Genomic DNA, 19,538 nt, shown 5'->3' with positions numbered 1-19,538 from the left:
ATTGCAGTAGAGATGTGAAAGACATGCTTTGCAGCTACAGCCCTGGTCACTCTGGGAAACCAGGCACCCTAGCTAAAAATAGGCTCCTCTAAGTTAGCAGCTTTGCTTGTGAATGCACAGGCATGAGAAGCTGATTTGGGTAATAAGTGTTTCCCAAGGACTGGGACCAGGGCTATCTGGGAAGAGACAGGCAGGAGAAACAGTTGGCAAAGTGTCATGGTTTTAATCCTAGCATTGGTCATCTACAGAGTGCTTCGTGTTTCGTCCTTTAATTTTGCTAACCACTGTATTTCTGTAAGATCTCAGTCAAGGTCAGAGTTTCATCCCACTAAATGCTTTAGCCATGTATGAGAGAAAGCGTTTGTCTCGGAGACCTTAAGGTTTTAGCAAATCAAGGACTATGTGAGGAAAACAAAGAATTATTGTATCTGTTCTGTGCTCATGGGGAGTTAAAGAGAAGGAGACTTCCTTAAGAGGCTGGAAATTCACCATCAGAGGAACTTAGTCTGAATTGTCTGTGTTCAGGATGTGAGTCTCCAGACTAGTTTCCTTCTTCTCCTTGTTCCCTTTGGCTTGGCTTTTCCCCCTCCCTCTGCAAAGCTCTCTGTAACCCCGCTTCTGTTCAGTTGTGCAGCTGAACTGAACTCATCCTGCTGCGGGGGGTAATTCCTCTGCTGCCTGGTGAAGCTGTACTTGTTAGTGTTTCATTTGCTGGTGTAACCGGCTGCTTTTATCAGCTGGATCGTTTGTGGTACAAGGAGGAAAATATAGATGGGGAAATGCAATAGATAAAGGCTTAAGTGGTCACAATTTAAATCTTAAATTGCCAATTGCATGACTGGCTAGAAGAAGGAAATGTGAGCGGAAAAAGAAGGCAGTAAACATGATGATTAAGTGGATCTTACTCAGAGTAAATTATAGCATTCCGGAGTGAAAGTCTTCTCTTTCACAGAGAAATCATTAAATGTTAAACTCACACTATTATTTTCATTGAGTAGACTTGCATGTGCAGAAATATCCATTTTAATTAGTGTTGAAAAGAAATCTCGTGTACAGAGCACTGCCTGGTAGGTATTTTTATACTCTCTCTCAGTGAACTCATTTTATATGATGATGATTTCTTCTAATTTTTAATTAACATGTCTAAGTTAGAGTTTGGGAAAATGATCAGTGTTTCATTAACTGCCTCACGCTTGGAGATCTATGCAAATCTAATTGATGTGGTTGCTACAGGGTACTTTGTCAAAATGAGCCATCCTACCACTACCTTTCTCCTCTTGCTTTTCATGAGTTTGAGTGAAAGGCACACTGCAACAGCACATAGTTTTACCTCCAAAATGACAGCATATGATGTGGTGTTATATTTCAGTGCAATGTTTTGTCAAGAATATTTCAAAACATTTTATAGACTGCGTGTCGGAAGACCATTTGTTTATCACTGGTATATAGTGCCCCCCCTTTGCAAAGGATGTATATAACAGTGCTTTGGAAAAGGAGAGTATTTCTTGCTCCTTCTCTGAGGAAAATTATTGGCTCAACTCTGAGCATTGCAGTTTAAAATATACTTACTCATCTGTAAGAAATACCCCTTATTAATTTTTACTATCACAAAATATTAAAGCTTATTGTTGTTATTTATTGATTTACTTAGCCATATAAATGAATAAATTATAGTTTCTCACTGGACAAAATGTTGAGATGTGTGAAGGCTGCATGGTCTAGTGGTAAAGGAGGTGTCCTTGGCTCTGGTCCCAGCTCTGCCACTAACCTGCCTAATGATTGGGACCAAATCATAGAATCTCAGAAGGGGTAAGGTTGGAAGGGACCACGATGGGGTTGTCTGGTCCAATCTCAACTGAGTGCAGCTGAGTACAGTATTGGCATACTAAAGAAAGTAATTTTAGTAAGTGATTATATTCATACTAAATGCTATTCAATGGGTTTAGGTTATTGTACCTATAGTGGTTTTGTTCCGTACTGTGATAATGAGAAAGGATATGAAAACAGCAAAGGGAAAGAAGAGCTGAAACCCATTAACGTACTTGGTATTCTGCCCATAAATTATGCCATGAAACTGAGTTAGAGATTTTAAAGTCTGAGTAGAAATGCTATCTCTGAATTTGCTTTATCTAAGAAAACCAATACTTCTTACTGTGTGCTTATCATTGTGAGAACAGCTAACTGCAATAGCAGGAAGGGAGTTGATACATTATAAATTATTCAAATATGTTTTTATTAAGCCATTATTTAAAGGATATAATTTTTTTTTTAAGTGCTGAAAATGGTTATGGTATTAATATATACTTGGTTTCCTATAAAATTTTGGACTTAGAAATTTGATCAAGAGATCTTTTGCCTTAAAATATGATATTCACATGAGATGCTAAGGCACATGGGATTGATTTAAAAGCAGTTCACGTGACATAGAATCTCAGAATAGTTGAGGTTGGAAGGGACGTCTGGAGGTCATCTGGCCCAGCTTCCTGCTCAAAGTAGGGCTCATACCAAAAGTGAGATGGACTTGTTAAGGGTTTGGTGCAGGCATATTTTGAGACCACCAAGGTTAGACATTGCTCAGCCTCATTGGGTGACCTGTTCGAGTACTTAACTACTCTCATGGTGAAATTATTTTTCCTTTTATATCCCACTGGAATTTACCCTCCAGCTTGTGGTTTTTCTTCTCTTGTTCTCAGACTCTTCCCAGAGTCTGTCTCTTTCTTCTTTTTAGGTGGTGGAGAGTGCTGCCTTAGTCTTCTCTTTGCTAGACAAATGGAGCTCCCTTACTTCTCCTTTTCTGACATGTACTTAAGCTCTCTAACCATGATCCTCTGCTGAACTCACTCCAGGCTGTCAATCTTTGTTGCAGCAGGATCCCAGTCTGGATGCCCAATATGGACACAGTATTCTAGATTTTGTATGTTATTGTCAACAGGGAGTTGCTGAATGATAAATATGAATGGTAGGATCCCCACAACTGCCTGCATGTGAGGGGACATAGTTTATATGCCAAAATTGCCATAAGAAACTGAATGCAACCAGAATGAGTAAGATTCATAGATCTTTGCACATTGTATTCCAGTTATGAGAAAAAAAAGGACAGGGAAGAAAAACAGTTTGACAGAAGAGAGGATAGCATTCTTGGTTATATTATTAAGTAAAAATTCTAAAGCTTCATTTTCCTGGAGAGGTGATGGAGAAGCGACTTATGGAGAGATGAGTGAGAGTATGTCTTCTGACATATTGCAAACCCTCAAGCTCCCTGAGACACTGGAGCCACATTAGTGCTGAGCATGATGTAATGCAGTGAACAGTTTCCTTTTTTAACTGTTTCCAGTTCTGCAATTAGGAATAGAACCCATTGCGTTATGAGAATAAAATTTATTTTTCCTGGTAGGCTTTTTAATGTTGGGTAAATATGACAGTTGAAACACATGGTGTTTCCTTAAAAGCTGTGAATTCAAATGATGGCTTAGTGTTGAAAAAAGGATATTGGGTGTTTACGATCCAAGGCAGGTCTGTCAGCTACAGAAGTCAGAGCGTGTTTTCCACTAGCTGGAATAGTCCATTTGGGGAAAGTGCCAGGAAAAAAAGAAAAATCTCCCTCAGGGAAGCAGTGGGGACTTAGTTCACAATTTTGTGAAAACTCATTAACTTAGTTTCTAGACTTTAGTTCTGAAGCCAGTGCTAGTCAGTATTTCCATATTTTCAATCAGCAGTATGGATACTGACATTCATTTTGTCAATAAATTTGTAGATAGCACAAAAATTGCTGTAATATAGTGGAGGTTGTTGCAAGTATAATCTGAAGGGGTTGGTTAGATGACAAAGTTCCAGCAAAATTCACTTTAATACAGCCAGATGCAGAGCTGTACATGCAAAGATATAACACTTGCACGATGAAAGGTTTCTTTGGGAAGTAACAGCCCCTGAATTCAATGTAAGGTTATTGAGTTATTCCTCAACATGTACTTCAACTGAATTGGTATGGCAAAGGGGGCTCATGAGGTTTGTTCTTGATGCTGATATTCTCCTATCTGTATTTGTTAACTGAACTTGGAAGATTGTTCTTGCTTTCATTTTTTTTATCTCCTTGTCTCCAGCTGCAGACTTTTTCTTGAAAAACTTCCTCCTTCTTCAGAAAATCAGTTGAATTCTACTGGCAATTAGCCCAGGGAAGCAGAGACTAGTTAGAATAATTATTGCTGGAGGTGTAGGTGTAGGTCTACAAAGCCTAAGGCTAAACAAGAGGAGACAGATTAAAACCAGCTCTTTGGAGTCTGAGAGATGAATAATGTCTGGGCTTGGAAAGTTCTTGGATTCTTAGGGAGAACCTGGAGTGCTTGAAAAATGCTGATTATTTTTTTATGTATTTGCATTCTTTTAGTCCCTCCTCTGCATGCCCTGATTTTATTAGGCATGCTTGCCAAGTGGTCTTTCCCTTTTAGAAGAACAGAATATTTTAACTTAGCTCTCCAATAGCAGCACTGTGCTGGCTTATCCCAGAATCACTGTTGGTGGAAACCTGTGATGAGGTTCCTGTAAGCTGTTTGTGGTCAGTCTATAAAGGGCATATCTAGTACAAGTTGGAAAATTAACTTGCCTTTGCCTCTGGTAGCTGCTGCTGTTTAGATCTGGTGTCCTCACCTCAGAAGTGTCCTCGATTCTGGAGGTATACTCTGAAGATAATCAATGAGGAGAGGACTCGCAGAAAATGATCCAGATGCTGGAAAATCAGCTTTGTGGGATGAGTTGTAGGGAGGTCAGTCATTAATCTTATCAAAGAGAAAATGTCAAGAGGTAATGTGATTACTTTGTATAAGTACTTATTTATGGAGAATATATTTGTCAGCAGGGTTTTTTTAATCTTCTATACAAGAACATGACAAGATCCCATAGCTGGAGATTGAAGGCAGATAAATTTACTCAAGAAATAAGTCATCATTACCTGGTTGGCTGCATAAATAAATACTGGGACTCTTTGCTAGAGGAGAGATCCCTTTTTCTCCTGCACACATGCTTGACTCTAGTTGCAGTCCCATGTGCCCCAAGTGCACCCCTCAACCAGAGAAAATTCTTTCAGGGAGTTGAGGAGAGCCACAGCCTGGGATGAGGCAGTGCCTGAGGTAATGCATGCAAAGATTTAGATCTCTGGCTTACCATGTCTCCATAAAGGGAGCCTTTTGAAAAATGTGATTGTGTTTTGTGCTATATGAGGGCCATTTCCTCTGTTCAGGATTGTTGCTGCTCTATTTGAGAGACCATCTTCTCCTTAGCCCTGTGTCGTAGACAGTCTTGACCATGGGAATTTCGTCCCTGTCTTCTCTTCCCAATATAAAAGCAAAACATCAAAGTAATCATTTAGAATAAATCAGTATGTCATGCCTGTTTCCGACACACAAACCTTCAGGAACAATCACAGGATCTTACACAAAATACAAAGAGTGTTAGGGTAAGCTATACTACAGGTAGATCTTAGGGCTAGAACCTACAGTTTAGGGAATCTAAAAGCTAGACTACAAAATGCCTTTCAAGCTGTCTGAGATAACTACATACAGAAATCATTCACTTTACAGTAAAAAGGAACCACTGCCAGGAAGCAAAATTTTTTTTTAGTTTTCCTCAATTTCTTTTTAGTTCGGGAAAGAATTACCTTGTTTGCTATCCTAGTAAACACTTACTTCATAGCCTTTATCCACCTGGATTCATTATGAATTTAGCCAGAAAACATTTAGCTTTTGTGATCATTATCTGCCATTGCCTGCTACGAGGACCGTTATATTTCACTGTATTGAACGTTACTGGAATTAGGGTTGTAGTTGCAATTCCTTTAAGAAATATTTATTTCCATGGATTTGCAGCTCAATTCAAAGCATTCTGAATAGGAAACATTTAGCTCCCGGCAGTTACTTAATTTTTTACTTCTGTCTTTTTCCTTTGGTGTTGAAAACAAAATTTTAAACAGCATAATCTTCTGAAACTTAACTGTCTTAGAGGCTTGCTGATTCCTCCATCCTTTTTACTTTTGTCCATCTCCCTACCCCTCTTCTAGCTGAAGTGGGATAGACCCTTGTCTCTAGTATATCAATGTGAAAGAACCATAAAAATCACTGCAAAGATGAATGGTGATTAATAATTAAAAACAGATCCAGAGGAATGTATCTATAATGCATTGATTTTTGGGGGGAGGAGTATGTAAGTTGCTTTTTTCATTTTCTAAAGAAAAGAAAGAGTTAGCAGCTAGTCTTGGTTTTGCACACAAATACATTTTACAAACTCATTATGACTAATAAGCTTCTTATTAGTCATAACTCTGCTCCTGGGTCTGGTGAGTTAGGACCTCATTTTGCAGGTCTCTCAGTCCTTGTTCATATGAGCCAGTCATGCACAGTCACAATTGGTGGCTTGCCCCAGTGTTCTTGCCCCAGGTATCAGGATACTAAAACCAAAACAAAGATTTGCCTGAGCTGTGAACAGAGACCCTGCATATTTCCCTAAGATATTTCTCTTCAGGCACTGAGGAGTAAATATTTCTTAGGGACTGACATTTCTCCAAATAGCTTTGCCTGCTGAGAAAATGGACACTGCTCGAGTTGGATAGGAACCAAAGAACTGAACTGACATGTTTGAGCATCTGTTTTCCCTTTCCTGGTTGATGCGTTTCTCTGGTAGCACATTTACTGCCTTTTTATTTTATTCATGGAGAACTTGCGTTATTTCCAACTATCTGATAATTTCTGTTTCTTCACTGTAGTCCCCTGTGTTTTGTATCCATACTCTGACCTCTTCTTTCTTTTGTTCAAAAATTTTTTGATCATCATATGTTGTGCCTTAGTTAATTAGTAGAACTGATTAAGAGTGGTATATGTTATGTCTCCTCCCTGAGAAATGCACTTCAGGCTACTTGTGTTATGACTTGGGGAAGGGATAAGGAAGCTACAAAAAGATGCCACTTAAGTGAATTTCTATCTATTTGTTGTCACAGAGATTAAAGGATGCTTTTACCTTCTCTGGACTAAGGAATGTGGAGGGGACTTGATTTCTTTCCCTCCTGATAGGGATCAATGCCCTTGAAATTGCTGAGGTTTCTGTGGGTAGCACTCTGAGCTGGGTGGTTTGTGAATATAGGTAGGAAATCCCTGGGCTGAGTTAATGTCTCCCAGCACTGAACTTTAACATTTATAATTTCTTTCTTCATATAGCAGTAATAAGGATGCTGTATTAATTAATTAATATGGTAATATACTGTCCTTGCTCATTTACAGTCTCGGAAAGAAAGTCTTAGCCATTTTGATCTATATTTTTCCTATATTGTGCTCAAGAGTTTTCATTGGGTTACCATTCACATGATTCACTATTGAAAGTCAAATAAACATTTGCTTCCTCTTTTTTGACCTGCATTTCCTAAAGAAATGTCACTGGTCTTCCACTGGGAGAAAGGCAGTTCACTGAAGAATTGGCAGGGAAGAGAATGTATTTATTTATTTATTTATTTATTTATGTGGTGTTTTTTGTTTTGTTTTGTTTTTCCACTAAACCTTGATCAGTTTTGACATGCTTCTGTCTTCAGGAGGTAGCTGAGTAATCCTGAATGAATGTTTTATTCATTTTATTGTGTCTACAAAGTAAACTTCTATAGCTGTTTCTTGGGCTGCATTGAAAGCGTCTTTCCCCTTCTACGTGCTGTTGAAAAATCCAGGTCTGCTGTCCTCTCTAAGAAGATGATGGGCTTGGGAGAGGTTGGAGAATTCCTTCTGTGCTAATGAAAAGATATTTTTTGTTCCTAGGTTGGGAAAATTAAAGGATTTGCCTGTTCTTTTAGATGTATGGGTGATGTATTTTTCCTGTGGCCTCTAATCTTGTCAAATTCTTGCAAAATACAGTATTTAAAAAAATAACAACAAATATATGTAGGCAGTCAGGGATTGATGTAATAGGTCTGAGGTAATTTCTAGTAGAGTACTTCTGCTTACTTGTACACTGGGAGTGAACTTTTACTTTAAGAAATCTCTATTTAGAGAGATCTTCAGAAGTGTAAGTTCACACTATATGATAAAAAACTTGCATCATTAAGTTTAACTGTAGCTATTCTCTTTAATTAGCCTCATGTCCCTTATAACTTGACATTTAAAGTCATGAACTTGTACAATTACATGCATTTTGTGGAAAATACAACATGGTTGTTTTTCCTGTGCACAGAATCTATGAGACTTGCAAATACTGGTTTTATCAAAATTGGATCATTCTCTTCATGTAACAAATTTCAGGATCTGATTTACTGTGTTTAGAATGGGCTTAATTGAGATTCCCATTGGTTTAGACTTTGGATCAGACTCCAAATAAATGCATGGGTATGAAAGGGTGGGGAGGAACCCCCCAAAACATCTGGCTGTTAGACAACATTGAGCTGAAAAACTGCCACTGGGTTTGGGCTGTAGCCTCTGTTCTCTGGGTATTAGTGTCTTTCTGTCATGGTATCATTTAAACCCCAAACTTGAGAAAAACAATTTGAAAGAATTAAAAGGTTCAGACTTTTTTTTTTGTTTTGGGATAAGGTAATTTCCATAAGAAAAAGACTGTTGACTGGTAAACAGAGCAGGCTATGCTCTAAGTTTCAGAAAAAGAATATAAATAGAGACAGGCATTTACAGTTCAAATATAGAACAAACTCATTAGATAAAAAGATTGGAAAATAAATAGCAGTTCCAGAGAGATGCTCAATATAATGAAGGACAACAGTAAATGTCATGTACACTGTACAGAATTTTTAACTAATAGGATAAAGTTCTGTTCTGAAGTACCTTGGTATGAAACACATCCTAGTCATACCTACTGTTTTTAAGAAATGAAATGTGGGGTTTTTTAGTATTTACAAGTTTGCTGCACCTTCTATCTATCTGTGTATATATATATGTATATATATATATTTGCATAAGTTTCTTCAACTCTTTCCTTAGATTTTCATTTATTCCTTGGTGGAAAGGCAGGTGAGGGGAAAAAATGAATATTTTTCCACATGGAAAGTGTTGCCTCTGTGGCACAGCTTATATTAAGCATCAGATGGGACACTGGTGCTTTAGAAGCAGTAAGTACTGCGGACCTGCTGGCTCTGCAGTGCCCGTGGGTTGCTGTACGTCATTGGTAACAGCATCGGGGGAAGTGCTCTTGAGTGGATGTGAGAATTGGGTCTGGAAACATCATGTATTGGAACAGAAGATCCTTAAGGTCAGGCACACAGAATTTATACCACGTCTGTTGATGCTGCTTCTCGGTTTGTCCTCTGTTTATATGCTGTTATCTGCTCTGTCTGAACTTCTTATGTGACTGCTTTGAGCATGGATTCATCCAGTCTGTCTGAGGGGGTCAAGCTGGAAGCATAGGTCCTCAGCGTGATGACAAATCAGTAGGAAACAAAGTACTTCCAAGGGACTGTTCTGATCTAAACAGGCAAACCTGATCTCCAGAAGTATCTGTCTCTGTTCCTAGGGGCTGGTCCATCCTAAAGTTAGGGGGGAGAAATCAGAGTGATACATCTCTGCCTCCACCTGTAAAATAGACAGTACTGCTACCTTATGTCAAGGGGATGCGAGAAGCCTGAAATTACTGTGTTTCTACAGAAAAGAGATGTGAGAAGGTGTAAGTGTTAGAGAGAACTGTTTAGGAGTGTTCTAGGCATGAACTAAAAATATTTTCCTTCCAATTCATGTGCTGCTTAACTGTTGTACCTATCCTTATATCTATGAAAATAGAAAATAGTAGTGCTCATAATGTGAAGAAAGAAGTACTTCACATGTTTCTAAAACAATCTGGGATCACAAGGGAGAAACCAAGCATGTAAAACATCCATCTTTAAGGGGGAGAATTCCATATTGAGAGTTTGTTACTGAAACTGCTTTGCAGCCCTACCCACAGCTGGTTGAATACTGACATGCAAAAGCTGTCTCCAAAGAATCTGTCAAATGCCTAAGTCTTTACTGGGGTAAAATAAAGAAATATAGACCTCATTTATCAGGGCCTATGATCTTTTCCTACTTGTATCTGCTTGATCTGAAGGTCATTTAAAATGTATTAGAGGCTTAAGATTGAAAGTGAGGCTGATTTGAAACCCAGCTCGAAGATGACCAGTTGTGCTGATATTCTTCATACTGGTTAAACCAAAGCACAGTGTCCGTGTGACAGGACGCCATTAGGCGGGGATCCAAAATGATGTGGCCTGGTGAAATAGCTGGGTTTTTTTCCACAGATAATGCTATATAATTCCACTTAGCTTTAATGTCTCTGTGGCTCTTAAAGTAATGGACACCTAGGGCAGAGGCTGGGTGAGGAAATACAAAAAGCTGGCGAAAATTCAGGGCTCACAGATTGGAAACCTTCTGGTTTGGCTTCAGACTGAATGTGGAGAACTCTCCAGCACTCCCTTGGTCCCTTCCAGTGTTTTCTTTGACATATTTGGCCCCTGACCAATTTTCCCAACTGCTCCCAAGCCCTTTCTAATAGTCTCCTAACCCACTTGGATGTTCCTGTGGCTCCTTTACGCCCTTTCTGTTGGCACAGATATGAAGTTCTGCTGCTTCAGGGATAATGCTGAAGATAAATGTGCTTTCATCCTTCTTCCTCTCAAAGGGGGTCCTTCCCAGTATTTTACAGTAGCTGAATTCAGTTAATGTCGTTTGAGGTGTTCCAAATTTGTTCCAAATGTGGCCACAGGGAGCAGACAGGCTTGGCATTTGAGTGGGAATGGTTCCCTCTCACACTACACTAGGGGCGGTGTGTTGGTACTTCTGGAATGGATTGTTCTGCAAGATAAGTAGAGGTGAAACAGTTAAAATGAAAGGCAATCATAAAGAGACCAAATTCCACCCAGTAAAAGCAGGTGTGTTGGGCCCTGCCTGTCCTTGTGCAAAAATGGGGAGTGAATGGTCCTTGCTCAGAGAGGCACCTGGGCATCCCTCACTGGAAGGGTGATCAAGCTGGGGGACTGGAGGATGTTTTTTTAGACAGCACTTGGAGTATCAGCTTAGATCTGTTTTGTGTTATTCATGTTTTACTAGGCAACCTTGAATTTTTTTTTTTTTTAAATCCCCTTCACTTTCTTTTGTGTCATTGTCCAGCCCTGATTTTTACCTTAACTCTGCTTATTTTAAAGTATCCCTCTGCATGTGCAACACGCACACTCCATATTTCAAAAGGTGTGAAACAAGTTTTGTATCTACATCTACTGTGTCTCTGGTTTTCTGACTGAAATATTAATGAGCATCACTCTGTCTATATACTAGAACAGCCTTGATCTTCAGTATGTTTGCCCTGGTGGAACCCCTTCCAGGTAGGAGTGTGCTCATGTTCCCCTCTGTAGATCATGTTCCCATGTTTATCTTTCTCATTTATAAAAAATAAAGTCAGGCACCTGCAATATTCAGGAAGTATAAAGTTCAGTCCTTATTCATGATAAAGAAGGATATTAAATATTTGTGGCTCTTTGGCTGATCTTGATGCAATATCAAAGTCTTTGCTCCCATGTACAGTCTTTATAAAGCCTCTTTATGATAGGTAATTAGGTCTTATTTGAACACCATAAGCCATTTCAGAGATAATTGAATGTTATTTTGAGGTTGATGCAACCTCTGATAAATATGATGTTATTTAGTACAGTGATATTTAATGCTGTGGTTCTGGTGAAGACAGAGCAGCTGTGAGGGAGAGTAACCAGTATGAACAAATCTGCCAACAGCCCTGCGTCAAAGGAATGGTCTTCTCAGCTTGTGGTATCCTCTACAGATGTTTCCATATGTCTTGCATAATAACTTCTTTTTTGAAATAAAGAGTGTAATTATTTTTATGGTAATGTTAAAAAAAAAAAAGCTCCAGCCTTGAAAAAGGATTTAATGTTGCAGATGAGAAGCTCATTTTCAATTTTTATATTTTACCATTGGGCAGTAACGCTGCACGATAGACTGGGAATATTTCACAAACAGCACTTAAAATCTGATTTTTCTTTTCTGGTAGTGAATAGCTGTGTAATATTGATGACAAAGGTGAACTGCCTATCCATAATATTGGATTCCTGAAATATCTGGAAGAGACTAAAGATGTTTTACATGTGTTGTCTTTGGATGTTAGCTCTGCTTCCTCTTGAATTTTCATGGGAATGAAAAAGAATATTCACACAATAGGTTTGGTTCTGCAGGAAGTATTGTTAATTCAATTTACATTATATTACTAGAGGAGGTAAGTAAAGCTAGTCTGTATTTCAGAAAAATTTACAATTAGTAGACTAGACAGACTAGGAAAAAAATTCTTGCTTCATGCTTTAGAAATTTATTCTCTTGGCATGTTTGCAAATGTGGTTTTAAGAGCTTATCAAATAATATGTTAAATATTGAAACTTAAAAATTGCGCTGGCAGTGTAGAAAAAGGCAATGACAGAAAACTGGAGATTTTTGTGTCAGAGGTGACATTGGTTTAGGCTGTTTGAAAAAGAACAGGAAGTTTAATTGAAAAAGTAGTTAAAATGTGAGACAGTTTCCCAAGCTGCAGATTTAATGTAGAATTTTGAGTCTTGTAATTCTGTGGCTTTTGAACCGAGTTCCCATTGCTCTGCATCTGCAGCGTGCCCAGAAACCTTGGACCTGCACCTCATGGTTCTAGAGAGGAGCAGCAACATGAATGTGCTCGAGTACCAGCAGTCCAGGTTGGCTGACCAGTTTTACATGTGCTTTGATTTTTGAGGACTGACCATTGCCAGTTCCATTCTGAAGAGTCTCTGTTGTTGTGTGGGTGGGTCGGGCAGTACCACATAGAAGCCTGTGCTTATCCCAGCAGCCAACTGCTAAAAACTGAAGTAACAGCCCAACTGCCTGAGTTGCAAATTACTGAAGACTGGAAAATATATTTGGGAAGCATCTTTATTTATATGCACTCCCCATTCTTATAATTTTTGGAGGGTTTTTTTTGTTTACTGCTGTTCTGGATGGACCTGTGGTATGAACTGGTATGGCTGCTTCAGCCATATGGTTATCTATCTCTCTGTTAAATATGATTGAAATCAATCAGTGGATTTAGAATTAAAAGGTAGGGATAAGGAGCCAAACCCATATATATATATATATATATATGTATATACACACACAGTGTATATGGAGTGTCATCACATAAACATAATTTTCTTAGGAGCTTGCACTGAAAACGTGACATCAGTTGATGATGTGAAGTGTTCTGAACTGGAACTGTAAGCTCCTGAAAGCATCAGGCCATCTTTTTCTCCTGTGTTTATACAGTGCTAACAGAATATAATCCTGTTGTGTGCTAGATAGTGGATTAAATATATTTGATATTTTAAAGTTACTATTCTGAATAAATGTTTTCAGTGTCAATGTGTGAAGTAAATGTGTAAAGTACTATATTTAAAATGGTTTTGAATCCAGAAGCAATCACAACTACTGCTTTCAAGACTATGCACTTTTTCAGCTCTTGTGGAGGGAAATACCTCCTAGAGAACACAAATTGAGCCATTATTGTGTCTTGCTTTGAATTATGAATAAATTCACTGTACAGAATTATTACTTATGCTTAAGACAAGTGCACTGGTCCAGTGACTGACTTCATATGGACTAAGTTCTCTTGTCTGCCAATACAATTTATTTGGAAGAATTATAAATCTAATTCTTCAAGTATTTAATGTTAAATCATGGGTTGCTTTTAAGAACTTTATTACCAGGGAGGAGTAGAAACTTATACAGTGAATTCTTAATAGCTTTAGTAATGGTCTTAATGTCTGCTTTTTCACCTTCCATCATAATGCTGCAACAGAGTAAACCTAAAACCTTTTTTTTCTGTTTACAGTTTTCCCAGCATAATCAAAATATGATGTAGTTGTTAATAGTAGTATGGCAGTTGCTCCATATAATACCCTTGTGGTATTATACCTTCATATTAATAATCTCTGGAGTTTTATTTTTCCTCATAAAAGTCTTTGTTTTAAATAAGAAATGTGAAAAGTAATGCCAGCCTTAGTGTGATGATTGAAGAGCCTGCTGCTGCAAAAGCAGAAGTGGCTTGAGGGATTGGAGCAGTAGGTGGTTGCCTATGATTTGTTAGGGAGGTTTTTGATTATTAGTTGTCAAGAAAGTCTGGGAAGTACAGGGGGTGGTGGTGACAAATTAATTGGCTGTGCCTAGAAACTCTTGATCTCCCCAAAATAGTTGTGGTGCACAGTGGCATAGTTACAGTTAAATAGCTGAAAAGGTGAGTGGGGCTGTGTTCTTGAGCAAAACAGCTTATGTTCCCGTCACACAGAGCATTAAGTACCTGTTCAAGTGACTCTCATAAACACTTCTTTGGATTTCAGTGGGTTCATTCACTTGAATTAAATTAAACAGATGCTAAAAAGTTTGCAGGAACTTGAGTCTGTCTGAGCAATTTATTTTCCTGGTAGCTCTGGCTGCCCAGAAGTATTTACAGCATGCTCTCACCTTCTAATAAACTTGGGAAAACACAAAAACTTGCCATCATACTTGCAATTACGCATTTGAAAGTATGAGACTTTTGCTATTCAAGTTCTGAATAGATGCCAAAAAAAATAATTACTTCAAATCACAAATGGTAGGGGTCAAATAAAACTTAATCTGAAAGAATCTACATGGAGATAGAAAAAGAGAGAATAGTTCATGGAAAAAAAACCACAACAAAACGTCATGGAGGGAGCATGGGGTGAAAAAGAAATTTCCACAAGTTTATGTTTATCAAAAAGAGAAGGATCTTAGCAAATCCTTCACAGAAAAGGAAAAAGACCCAAAGATAAAATATAAACACCTGGAAAGATCAAGAATTTGTTCCTTTTTTCTTTCTCAGCCCTCCTAGCTGACATGGTGATGAAAAGAGAGGATTAAAATGGGCTTCTTTAAACCCAAAGTTATATTAGGAAATGATTAAAAGCACATTGTGTTCTGTAAAGTGAAATTTTGCTCTTTTTGGTCCAGAGTTGCTGCAAAACATTTTCAGAGGAGAGCAACAGAAAAGGAGGGGATAAACATAGATCATTCTAACTTAAATTATTAATAGGTAATAATATCTGTGGAATTTTCCATTTGTTTTTGTGGTCTGTCATTCACTGTAAACCCAGTGCACTCCTGAAGACAGGCCTACATCCAGAAAGGATTTTGTGTCAGAAACTGCTTCGATGCTTTTGTTTGGAGAACAGTTTTGAGCTGTGACTGCTGTAACAGTGAGAATTCACACAGGCAGGAACTAAGTTATGGAAGCAGGAGAATGGCATGGGAGAATCAAAATCTGTGCAAACAACCCCCTGCCCCACCCCAAAAATAGATGAGGTAGAGAAATTTCTGAATGCCCAGCCTAGACACCTTGACCAGAACTACAGTTATTATTCCCACTGAAAACTTACTTCCAATGCACATTGCATGTGATTTTTGGAATCTTGAGGGATTGATCTTCTATACCTTGCACATATGCAGAAATATGGGCCTACTCTGGCTTTATGGAGAGGGCAAAGGCTTTGGTAAAGCTAGAAGTTTTCACTTTCTTTTTTCGCTTTAGGTATTTTTGTCCAGAAGCACCATCATGTGTTCATAGATCCCTAGCATGGAACAGTAAGTTACTGTTACCCCCTCTGTCATACTCTGGGAGCTAACTCAAAAGAATTGTGAGTGAATTTAAGATTCAATGGGTTAAAATGGTTTCACAAGTCTCTGGGAATCTGGATGGGTCAGAGATTTCTAGGTAACCCATCTGTAAATAAAGGATCTGGTAAATCTAATTCTCCTCCATCGCCTAGATTTATTTTAGCTGTAAAGTAATAACAGAGAAAAGTTAAATTTATTTTAGCTGTCCATGACTGATTGGTAGTATGAGCTGGTTAAGAATCCTATCCTTGATCATTGCTCAGTTGCTGTTGTGCCTCAGGCCTCTTCCCATCTAAAGGCCACCCAAGTGCTTTCACTAGGAGAGCCATGTGTATGAACCACTGGCTTCCATCCAGCCTGTAAAATGCTTGTAATTATGGAGTCTCATTAAAATGAAATCAGTGAAACAGGGTTCTGCTCTTAAAAATGCTGCATAAAATCCAGACATCCTGAAGGCCTTTGTGCTTCACTGTGAAATAATTCCTTCTGTTCTTTGTATCTGTTTATTAATTTAGAAAAAGTACTGTTATGATTAGGATGCTCACCTGGAAAGATGCCTACAATCCAGAGGACAGTGTTGTAAAATCTGTTAAGTAGCTGACCTCTGTTTTTTGGATACTGGGATGAAATCCACTGGCATAGTTGAAATGGTGTCAGCTCCCCAGCAGCCTCAAACTTCTTAAGTTGCGACAGGAATCTGCTAATGGTGTTCAAGAATTCAAAGATGGCTCATTATGGCTTTGTTTTCCCTACTAAGTCATTCTTTCCACTTCCAAAATGCAAAATAAGGTATTTTAATTTTTCAGTTAATTTACTAGTGAGATTGGAAAGTACCAGCATCTGTTTTTCAGAGCTGTGACTCAGATTAAGGCACCAATCCTGCAGTGTCAAGAGGCTGTTTCCCTGCTTGTGGCTGCTCCCCAATGCAGTTTGCAGTTACCTGAAAGCCATTCAGTTGAAGTGTGTGGAACAACTGTGGCTTTCTGATTTGGTGTGTGCACGCCCTCGATGAACTCCAGCTAACCAGCAGTGCAATGAGCCTGAAAGTATTTAACACTTCCAACAGGTGCTGAGTTACAGAAATGGCTTACCTGGAAGGTGCTTTGTTGATGCTCCCATGCAGGTTATATTCAGAGCAAAACCCAATAGGATTTTCTGTGTGTGATTTTAACCAGTTTAATTCAGGAATGAAACATCAAGATTAGCTTGTGGCATGGTGACTCCAACATATATTGCTGAAAATCATCTGAATTTTAATGATTGTGGGATTTACAGGGGTGAGAAAAGTTGGCTCACCAAGTTCAGGATTCAGTCTCCATTTTTGCATGAATGGAAGGAAACAGAATGTGATCTCTTATATCTTTAGGTTTTTCTTCTTTATTTTCATGTACCAAGTATGCATCCTTGTATCTCTTAAAAAAACCTCCCAGGTCAATTTTTGTGGCCTAAGAGGAATTTCAGTTGTTTGGAAAAGCAGAGTCTGAAACTTCTTCCTTAATAATTGAAGCCAATAGATGCTCCCAGTAGTGAAATTTCTTTCCCTTTCTTCTTAATTGCAAGCACCAGCAAAAAGCTGTAGTTAAGACACTGACAATAGAATAAATAGCTGACCTGATGGAGTGTGCTTGGGCTGTAGCCAATAATCTCATCCATAGATACTCTCTCCTTTGGGAATTAGTTCTTTCTCTTGGCTTTGTAAGTCTTGTAGTAACCTATTACAAAGATTTTTCTTTTTTTTTTTTTTGCTTCGTTTTAAACTAAATCTTTATTTTTATAAATAATCGAATCCCAACAAAGTGGTCTTGGTAGATTGTGGCTCTCTTGAGAATAGAAGGGAATAATACTATTTGTGAATTATAGATTGGTTTTGTTTTTACTTATATCAATTTACATCAAAGAATACGTGTTGTGAATTTATTAGGTTTAGATAACCCTGAGTGAGACTGGTATTATAGCTCAGTTCTGTAAAATACTGTGTTATTTCCAAAGTACCATGTAATAACATCCATGGTCTGGAATTCTGTTCTCTCGCAAGCTCCAGCACACAGAGACTGCAGCATAAATGTATCATCGGCATATTAATTATCTGAATAATCAAAGTGAGTGCCTACAGTTGCTGTTTGCTGCAGATTTCACCTGGGGGTCAGAAGCAGAGGCAGTGCCAGTTAAATAACAGCTCGCTCCAAACTGTTGGAGCCTGGGGTTGACCCCACATGAAAGGAAGCCTATAGCTGTGTGAGGAGCCAGATGTTTCTTCCTGTTCTTCCTCTGTGGGATTGTTATGGGAACATGGGTCTAAGAACCACTAATATGGCAGCAGGTGAAGGAAGTCTTTAAAGGGTATACATGCAAACCATAGCATTCAGCTTGATACACTGCTCATGGACTAGTGCTTTACGTTGTTTAACCAGGGAATTTGTCAGATATTGAGCGGATGGAAAGTGTTTCTTGCTGACTCTTTTCATTGGGTTTGTCATAGATGTTTTGTCTATGAAATTTGTTCATGTATTTTATTGGCTGTTGGTGATGCAGATGAGAAATTTACAGAGCACAGAGCTGGTTCACGAAGGGAAAAATGTGATACTTCAAGAAATGATGATGATAACCATGAAAGTTGCATTTCTGATCTTGTAGGGAACACCAGAGCTAATTTTTTTTGTGTTTGTTATCTGGATAATCAAAGTTAATCACCATTTTTTAACACTTTGGATTAAAAAAATAATTGTTTCTGTAGAATTGCCTCCTAAATTTAAACTAGCAACCAGATTGGTTCTTCCTGCTGAGAAAGTCATAAGGATTGCTTGGGGGGTGTCATGTGTGTGGTGGTATTTATGTGACTGTTCCAACTCCACCGCTCATGTGAAACGGGCAATCTTTCACAAAGTCACCAGGTTTGCAGAAAACTTCAAATTCTGAAATCACTCTCTCCAGAAAGAGAAAGGAAAAAGCCAGTCTAAAAGCAAAACTGTTAACAGGTAAAAATTGAGGTGAAATACCATTCAGATTTTCAGAAGCCTCACTTTTGTGTTCCCCAAAATAATGCTGCCTATGATCTACTTCTGTATCTTATATCAGTTTACATATTTAAATATGTATTCTCATTTTCCTTTAGGTGATCCTGATCCTTACCAAGTATTATCATACTGACATGGGGAAAGTGCTGGAGAGCTCTTTGTGGAGGTAAGTTCTCTGCTTTTTCTATAACCTTCCCCCCTGCTGTTCTCAGAATAGATCCATCTCTTCATTTTCCAGACTGCTGCTGAGTTGAGTTGGTAGCTGACTGATGGTAATGTAGTATTATCCAGATTGTCATCAGCTCTTACTCCTTCTCTTCCTTCAATGTAGTTCCTGTATGTCAATAAGAAAGAGTTTGAAATGAGTTTTAACAGAAGATATGAACAGTGATAGAGAATATAAGGAACCTTCTTGATGCCACTTTGCAGGATGCCATGATTTTCATTTTCCTAGAAATTTTGCATCAAATTTACATACAAAGTTTGGAATGGTTGTTCTGTTGGGATGTGTCTGTTGGGAGTTGTTGCTGCTCGAGTACTGTACTAAGGTTAGTAAATAATCCTGCTTTGGAAGCAATCATGATTGTCTGGATGAAATGTGCTACCAGTGTAGGTTATATTGTGTTTTATGACAACTGGGAATAAGTAGTAATCCAAATAAATTTCTGATTGACTCTCATTCCCATAACATTGGTGAATTAAGGTATCAATATGCTTCTTGCCTCTGTGTGTGCACAGATTGCACGCTCAGGTGTATATCAGCACAAAACCAGGGCTAAGGTAAATCTATGTTATACTAATCATACTGGTAATCTTCTCAAGTGTTAGTTTTGTTTTGCTAAGGGGGCTTTTTGTACTCTGATTTTTCATGTGTATCTGTATAAATCTT

At 38.3% G+C, this 19,538-nt stretch overlaps 1 protein-coding gene across 1 annotated transcript in view; it reads left to right on the top strand.

The window, feature by feature from the left end:
- SORCS2 (sortilin related VPS10 domain containing receptor 2) overlaps positions 1 to 19,538 on the top strand; it is a 559,300-nt gene that overhangs the window by 162,523 nt on the left and 377,239 nt on the right. Inside the window, 1 exon segment of the mRNA XM_027686434.1 lies at positions 18,748 to 18,815. Within this exon segment, the coding sequence (XP_027542235.1) occupies positions 18,748 to 18,815 (68 nt within the window).

Source organism: Neopelma chrysocephalum, unplaced genomic scaffold (assembly GCF_003984885.1).
Source record: "Neopelma chrysocephalum unplaced genomic scaffold, ASM398488v2 Primary Assembly neopelma1_71, whole genome shotgun sequence".
NCBI lineage: Eukaryota > Metazoa > Chordata > Aves > Passeriformes > Pipridae > Neopelma > Neopelma chrysocephalum.
The sequence above is the reverse complement of the archived record's forward strand: the minus strand, read 5'-3'. Positions and strand labels throughout refer to the sequence as shown.